Source organism: Budorcas taxicolor, chromosome 3 (genome assembly GCF_023091745.1).
Source record: "Budorcas taxicolor isolate Tak-1 chromosome 3, Takin1.1, whole genome shotgun sequence".
Taxonomy (NCBI): domain Eukaryota; kingdom Metazoa; phylum Chordata; class Mammalia; order Artiodactyla; family Bovidae; genus Budorcas; species Budorcas taxicolor.
In genome coordinates, this window is record NC_068912.1 from 18976247 (window position 1) to 18984134 (window position 7888).

The following is a 7888-nucleotide window of genomic DNA, read 5'->3' on the forward strand; positions in this document are numbered from 1 at the left end:
GCCTTCTCCAACAGATATACCTAATTCCTACTAACTCCATGTCATCTTTCTATGGAGCACTTAACTCTATAAGTTTGTTCAGACGTCAGGGGTTGGAGGATGGTCATATATGACTGATGTGGCTCATCTTCCTAAAAACAGCTTGCCAGCCCTCAGTTCTCTTTTATTTATTGCTTCTACCCAATATGGACTATGTTCATGTGGTTATGGCACCTGAGGTATTGAAGTTGAGAAGCAACTAAAGAAGCCAGCTTTCCAGGTTCAGTCTGACTCACCAAATCTGGCAGCCAGTCAGAAAGCACCTAACAGAAACTTACAATGATTGAATACTTGTAATACATAAGAATTAAGGCTAATAACATGAACTTTGTTTTCTGAATTGATATATATAAATATTACAATACCACCTTTGACTAGGAAGTAGTACTTAAGAGCTGGTGACTTACGAATTATACTTCTAGATTTCTAAAGGACTATATACAGTTAGGAAATAACCTACATGCCCTTTTTATTGTTCCAGTTACCACCAGATGTTTTGCTGCTACAATTAGGTTTACTTATCCATTTTAGACAGCACTGCATGGAGACACAAGCCCTTTAAACAGGCAATTTACAGGCTTCCCTGGTGGCTCAGATGGTAAAATGTATGCCTGCAGTGCGAGAGACCAGGGTTCAATCCCTGGGTTGGGAAGATCCCCTGGAGAAGGAAATGGCAACCCACTCCAGTACTCTTGCCTGGAAAATTCCATGGACTGAGGAGCCTGGTAGGCTACAGTTCATAGGGTCGCAAAGAGTCAGACATGACTGAGCGGCTTCACTTTATCCATTTTAAGATCCTTCACTTTTTGGTTTTCACCTATCCTCTTTGCTCAATTTTAGAGGAAAATTCTTATGAGTAGTAACCTATCAAATCTAAATATCTACAATCTTCACTGTCTGATTTGAAAAACACTAGGGAATAGGAAGAAAGAGAAAGGATATGGATAATACAAACTGGGTAGAAAATCAAAAACTAACTACAGGATAGCCTGAGATGCATCCCTGGCTTGAAATTTTTCAGGATCTCTTCCCTTTTATAAGCACTACATGAAAGTGAACATCAGTTAGTTGTGTCCGAAGCCTTGTGATCCCATGGACTGTAGCCTGCCCGGCTGCTTTTCCATGTAATTCTCCCGGCAAGAGTAGTGGAATGGGTTGCCATTTCCTTCTCCAGGGGATCTTCTCCACCCAGGGATAGAACCAGGGTCTCCTGTGTTGCAGGCAGACTCTTTACCAACTGAGCCATATTCAAAGATAAAATGCTTTGAAAGTCCCAGTTGAAAATACTTTGGTAAAGTCAAATTACTTAGGGATCTGCCTGAAACTGTGGAGAAAGCCTCCCCAAGATCAGAAACAGAGTTTGACTCTGAATCCAATTTTATTGTTCTAGGTTTACTGGAACTTGAAGGAAGAAAAAAATGTCTCCACTTCTGAGAAGCATCTTTAATATCACTAAAATTTTCAATCAATATGCCTCACATGATTGTGATGGGACAACACTAAGCAAGAAAGACCTGAAGAATCTCCTTGAGAGGGAATTTGGAGAAGTCCTTCGGGTAAGAAATAACAAGAAAAGGAAATTTCTCTACTGATTTAGAGCTATGAAATTTCTTCTCAGGAGATACCAGAGCAAGGAATGGTGACTTTATATTCATTTATTGCCATGACAGTTCTACACCATATTCCCCATTCATGTCTGAGCCTGAAGGTAATTAATTAGTTACATAATTATTTAATCAGGCTCTTCTCTAGTAAAATGGCATTTCTGCAAATGTTTTGTTCTGTTTTCAAACATGGGATAAAAATCAAATCCGCATACTGGCTATTTCAGACAGAAATGGCTGCTGCAAATCTTCATAAATTTCCACTGCTTTCTCTCTTGAGGATGAATTCATTCTTATTTACCCAGCTATAACTTGTGTTCTTTTGATCAGCATTAAATTATAAGATGCAAAAATTTCCAACGAATGTATGCTTTAAAATTAGGTTGTTCACGTTTTACATGCGGACAAGACTCCATACAACTGAGTGTTTCTCTAATTGTTCTTAATGTCTTTTGAGTACCAACATATTATAAAATATACAGTGTGTGTGTGGAAGTTTACTACCTGTAAATAGCACATTGTAAAAGTTTTGATTTCTTTTTCAGAAACCACACGACCCAGAAACTGTAGACCTGGTCCTGGAACTTCAGGATCGCGACCGTGACGGGCTAATAGATTTCCATGAATTCCTCGCGATCGTTTTCAAAGTGGCTGCAGCTTGTTATTACGCTCTCGGCCAGGCCTCGGGGCTAAATGAGAAAGAAGCCAAGTGTGAGGGAAAGGGAAACCCGTTACAAGATCGCAGGAGGGAAGACCAAAGGAGATTCGAGCCCCAGGACAGACAACTAGAAGAACGCAGGCTGAAGAGGCAGGAACTGGAGGAGCTCGCTGAGGAAGGGGAGCTGAGGGAGAAGCAAGTAAGACGTGAGCAGAGGCTGCAAAGGCGAGAACAAGAAGAGTATGGTGAGGAGGAAGAGCTGCAGCAAAGGCCCAAGGGTCGGGAGCCGGAGGAGCTTCTGAACCGAGAGCAAAGGTTCGAGAGGCAGGAGCAACGGGAGCGACAGCGCCTCCAGGTGGAACAGCAACAGCGGCAAAGAGGAGAGCTGCGCGAGCGCCAGGAAGAAGTGCAGCTCCAAAGGCGGGAGACTCAGGAGCTCCGGAGGGAGCGTCTGGAGGAAGAGCAGCAACTGCAAAAGCAGAAGCGCGGGCTCGAGGAGCGGCTCTTGGAGCAGGAGAGGCGGGAGCAGGAGAGGCGGGAGCAGGAGCTGCGGCGCACCGAGCAGGAAAGACGGGAGCAGCGGCTAAGGCGAGAGCAGGAGGAGGCGACTCAGGAAGAGATCAGTGAGCGGGGCGAGAGCCGCACCTCGAGGTGTCAGTGGCAGCTAGAAAGCGAGGCCGACGCCCGTCAGCGCAAAGTCTACTCCAGGCCCCACAGGCAAGAGCAGCAGAGCCGCCGCCAGGAGCAGGAGCTGCTCGAGAGACAGCAGGAGCAGCAGATCCGCGAGGAGGTGCGGAGCCTTCAAGAAGACCAGGAGAGGCAACGACTCAAGCAAGAGCAACGCTACGACCAAAACTGGAGGTGGCAACTAGAGGAGGAAAGCCAGAGACGCCGCTACACCCTGTACGCCAAGCCAGCTCAACGGGAGCAGGTGAGGGAGGAAGAGCAGCTGCGGCTTAAAGAGGAGCAGCTACAGCGGGAGAAGAGGCGCCAGGAACGAGAAAGGCAGTATCGGGAAGTGGAGCTGCAGAGAGAGGAAGAGCGACTACAGCGGGAGGAGGAGCAGCTGCGGAGAGAGGAACGCGAGAAGAGGAGGCGCCAGGAGCGCGAGAAGCAATACCTAGAGAAAGTGGAGCTGCGGGAGGAGGAGCAGCTGCAGAGAGAGGAACGCGAGAAGAGGCGCCAGGAGCGCGAGAAGCAATACCTAGAGAAAGTGGAGCTGCGGGAGGAGGAGCAGCTGCAGAGAGAGGAACGCGAGAAGAGGCGCCAGGAGCGCGAGAAGCAATATCTAGAGAAAGTGGAGCTGCTGCGGGAGGAGGAGCAGCTGCAGAGAGAGGAACGCGAGAAGAGGCGCCAGGAGCGCGAGAGGCAATATCTAGAGAAAGTGGAGCTGCGGGAGGAGGAGCAGCTGCAGAGAGAGGAACGCGAGAAGAGGCGCCAGGAGCGCGAGAGGCAATATCTAGAGAAAGTGGAGCTGCGGGAGGAGGAGCAGCTGCAGAGAGAGGAACGCGAGAAGAGGCGCCAGGAGCGCGAGAGGCAGTACCTCGAGAAGGAGCTGCAGCGGCAGGAAGAGCGACTGCAGGAAGAGGAGCAGCTGCTGAGGCAGGAGCAGCTGCTGAGGGAGGAACGCGAGAAGAGGCGCCAGGAGCGCGAGAGGCAGTATCTCGAGAAGGAGGAGCTGCAGCTGCAGGAAGAGCGACTGCAGAGACAGAAGGAGCAGCTGCAGAGAGAGGAACGCGAGAAGAGGCACCAGGAGCGCGAGAGGCAGTATCTAGAGAAAGTGGAGCTGCAGGAAGAGGAGCAGTTGCAGAGAGAGGAACGAGAGAAAAGACGCCAGGACCGTGAGAGACAGTATCTCGAGAAGGAGGAGCTGCAGCGGCAGGAAGAGCGACTGCAGAGAGAGAAGGAGCAGCTGCAGAGAGAGGAACGCGAGAAGAGGCGCCAGGAGCGCGAGAGGAAGTATCTCGAGGAGGAGCTGCAGCAGGAGGAAGACCGATTGCAAAGAGAGAAGCAGCTGCTGAGAGAGGATCGCGAGAAGAGGCTTCAGGGGCTCGAGAGACAGTATCTAGAGAAAGTGGAGCTGCAGCGGGAAGAGGAGCAGCTGCAGAGAGAGAAGAGGCGCCAAGAGCGGGAAAGACAATATCGGGAAGAGGAGCTGCTGCGGGAGGAAGAGCGACTGCACAGAAAGGAGCAGCAGCTGCAGAGAGAGGAATGTGAGAAGAGGAGGCGCCAGGAGCTCGAGAGACAGCTAGAGGAGGAGGAGCTGCAGCGCCTGGACAGGAAGAGGCAATTCCGGGATGAGGATCAGCACCAAAACGAAGTTCGTAATAACAGGGTTTACTCCAAACACCGAGAGAACAAAGAAAAGAGCCGGCAACTGGATGATTCCCGGGTGCGGGAGAGTCAATTCCAGCAGGATCGGCGCCCCCTGCAGGATGAACAAGAAGAGAAAAGAGAACTCGAGCAAGAGAGGAGGAGCCGGCAAAAGCGTGACAGGCAATTCCCAGCTGAACAACTGCTGGAGCGAGAGCAGCAGAAGGAAACCGAAAGGCGAGACAGGAAATTCCGAGAGGAAGAACAGCTGCTGAAAGGGCAAAGAGAGGAGAAAATACTCTATCTGGAAGAAGACAGAAAGTTCCGGGAAGAGGAACAGCAGCTGCGCCGCCTAGAACGCGAGCAACAGCTACGCCAGGAGCGAGATAGAAAATTCCGCGAAGAAGAACAACTGAGCCGCCAGGAACGAGACAGAAAATTCCGTGAGGAAGAGCAGCTCCTGCAGGAAAGAGACGAACAGCTGCGCCGCCAGGAACGCGACAGAAATTTCCTCGAAGAGGAACAGCAGCTGCGCCTCCTGGAACGCGAGCAACAGCTACGCCAAGAACGAAATAGAAAATTCCGCGAAGAACAGCTCCTGCGAGAAAGGGAAGAACAGCTGCGCCTCCAGGAGGGCGAGCCGCAGCTTCGCCAGAAGCGCGATAGAAAGTTCCATGAGGAGGAACAGCTCCTGAGAGAAAAGGAAGAACAGCTGCGCCGCCAAGAGCGCGACAGAAAGTTCCGTGAGGAGGAACAGCTCCTGCAAGAAAGAGAAGAGCTGCGCCGCCAGGAGCGCGAACCACAACTTCGCCAGGAACGCGACAGAAAGTTCCGTGAGGAGGAACAGCTCCTGCAGGAAAGGGAAGAACAGCTGCGCCGCCAGGAGCGCGACAGAAAGTTCCGTGAGGAGGAACAGCTCCTGCAGGAAAGGGAAGAACAGCTGCGCCGCCAGGAGCGCGACAGAAAGTTCCGTGAGGAGGAACAGCTCCTGCAAGAAAGAGAAGAGCTGCGCCGCCAGGAGCGCGAACCACAACTTCGCCAGGAACGCGACAGAAAGTTCCGTGAGGAGGAACAGCTCCTGCAGGAAAGGGAAGAACAGCTGCGCCGCCAGGAGCGCGACAGAAAGTTCCGTGAGGAGGAACAGCTCCTGCAGGAAAGGGAAGAACAGCTGCGCCGCCAGGAGCGCGACAGAAAGTTCCGTGAGGAGGAACAGCTCCTGCAGGAAAGGGAAGAACAGCTGCGCCGCCAGGAGCGCGACAGAAAGTTCCGTGAGGAGGAACAGCTCCTGCAGGAAAGGGAAGAACAGCTGCGCCGCCAGGAGCGCGACAGAAAGTTCCGTGAGGAGGAACAGCTCCTGCAAGAAAGAGAAGAGCTGCGCCGCCAGGAGCGCGAACCACAACTTCGCCAGGAACGCGACAGAAAGTTCCGTGAGGAGGAACAGCTCCTGCAGGAAAGGGAAGAACAGCTGCGCCGCCAGGAGCGCGACAGAAAGTTCCGTGAGGAGGAACAGCTCCTGCAGGAAAGGGAAGAACAGCTGCGCCGCCAGGAGCGCGACAGAAAGTTCCGTGAGGAGGAACAGCTCCTGCAAGAAAGAGAAGAGCTGCGCCGCCAGGAGCGCGAACCACAACTTCGCCAGGAACGCGACAGAAAGTTCCGTGAGGAGGAACAGCTCCTGCAGGAAAGGGAAGAACAGCTGCGCCGCCAGGAGCGCGACAGAAAGTTCCGTGAGGAGGAACAGCTCCTGCAGGAAAGGGAAGAACAGCTGCGCCGCCAGGAGCGCGACAGAAAGTTCCGTGAGGAGGAACAGCTCCTGCAAGAAAGAGAAGAGCTGCGCCGCCAGGAGCGCGAACCACAACTTCGCCAGGAACGCGACAGAAAGTTCCGTGAGGAGGAACAGCTCCTGCAGGAAAGGGAAGAACAGCTGCGCCGCCAGGAGCGCGACAGAAAGTTCCGTGAGGAGGAACAGCTCCTGCAGGAAAGGGAAGAACAGCTGCGCCGCCAGGAGCGCGACAGAAAGTTCCGTGAGGAGGAACAGCTCCTGCAGGAAAGGGAAGAACAGCTGCGCCGCCAGGAGCGCGACAGAAAGTTCTGTGAGGAGGAACAGCTCCTGAAAGAAAGCGAAGAACAGCTGCGCCGCCAGGAACGCGACAGGAAGTTCCATGAGAAAGAACACCTCCTGCGAGAAAGGGAGGAACAGCAGCTGCGCCGTCAGGAACTTGAGGGGGTCTTCTCCCAGGAGGAACAACTGAGGCGCGCCGAGCAAGAGGAAGAACAGCGACGTCAGAGGCAGAGAGACAGGAAATTCCTCGAGGAAGAGCAGAGCCTCCAGCGCGAGCGAGAGGAAGAAAAGCGCCGCGTCCAGGAGCAGGACAGGAAGTTCCTCGAGCAGGAAGAGCAGCTGCACCGCGAGGAGCAGGAAGAGCTGAGGCGCCGGCAGCAGCTAGACCAGCAGTACCGGGCGGAGGAGCAGTTTGCTAGGGAGGAGAAGAGGCGTCGTCAGGAACAAGAATTGAGGCAAGAAGAGCAGAGACGCCGCCAGGAGCGGGAGAGGAAATTCCGGGAAGAAGAACAGCTCCGCCAGCAGCAGCAGGAGGAGCAGAAGCGTCGCCAAGAGCGCGACGTGCAGCAGAGCCGCCGCCAAGTGTGGGAGGAAGACAAGGGCCGCCGGCAGGTCCTGGAGGCTGGCAAGCGGCAGTTTGCCAGTGCCCCAGTGCGCTCCAGTCCGCTCTACGAGTACATCCAAGAGCAGAGATCTCAGTACCGCCCTTAAGAGATGCTGCCAAATCCCGACATCTGCCGAAGCTTCGAGCAAAGGAAAATGAGAATCACTGAGTACCAAATGACTCTGGTTGTGGGAAAACTCTGGTGTTAGAATAACTCTTTTTTACAAAATCTTAATCTATACTTTTTCATGTGCTTTGTACTTCTGCCTTTTGTTCTTCCTGAAATAGTTCTTTAGGATGTCTTTGCTCTTTGGTGCAGATTTGGTGCGCATTTTTAAAAAACATAAAAGCCATTTAATTTGTTTAAGGAATTTTGTTTGGGAAGCACGTTCATTCATTGCTTTCAGAAGTAACAAAAATATTGTGTCCATTTGAGATTCAAAAGAATGGGTCAGCTTTTTTATTGTTGACCCATCTTATAGAGAGCTCAGATATTTTTTATGTTCAAGTTGATATTTCTTCCTGGGCCTAAATTATGTTAATATTTATCTCCAAATAGCCTCCCACTTTTTGTGGCGTAATTAGCACAGAATCTGCAAGGGGACCGAATT

At 52.0% G+C, this 7888-nt stretch overlaps 1 protein-coding gene across 1 annotated transcript; it reads left to right on the forward strand.

Annotated features, from left to right (window-relative positions):
• The first annotated feature begins 1457 nt into the window (after window positions 1-1457).
• LOC128045366 (trichohyalin) lies at window positions 1458-7384 on the forward strand. Its single transcript, XM_052637866.1, has 5 exons — window positions 1458-1595; window positions 2189-5100; window positions 5422-6036; window positions 6172-6333; window positions 6490-7384. The coding sequence occupies exons 1-5, from the start codon at window positions 1458-1460 to the stop codon at window positions 7382-7384; spliced, it is 4722 nt and encodes a 1573-aa protein (XP_052493826.1).
• The last annotated feature ends 504 nt before the right edge of the window (window positions 7385-7888 follow it).

What these genes read in the sequence shown, in the direction of transcription:
- LOC128045366 (XM_052637866.1), top strand. Translation starts at nt 1,458, where the DNA reads ATGTCTCCACTTCTGAGAAGCATCTTTAATATCACTAAAATTTTCAAT. An exon ending in GAAAGAGACGAACAGCTGCG is followed by an intron (nt 5,101 to 5,421) that starts CCGCCAGGAACG and finishes CGAACCACAACT; the next exon opens with TCGCCAGGAACGCGACAGAA. An exon ending in CGCCAGGAACGCGACAGAAA is followed by an intron (nt 6,037 to 6,171) that starts GTTCCGTGAGGA and finishes GGAGCGCGACAG; the next exon opens with AAAGTTCCGTGAGGAGGAAC.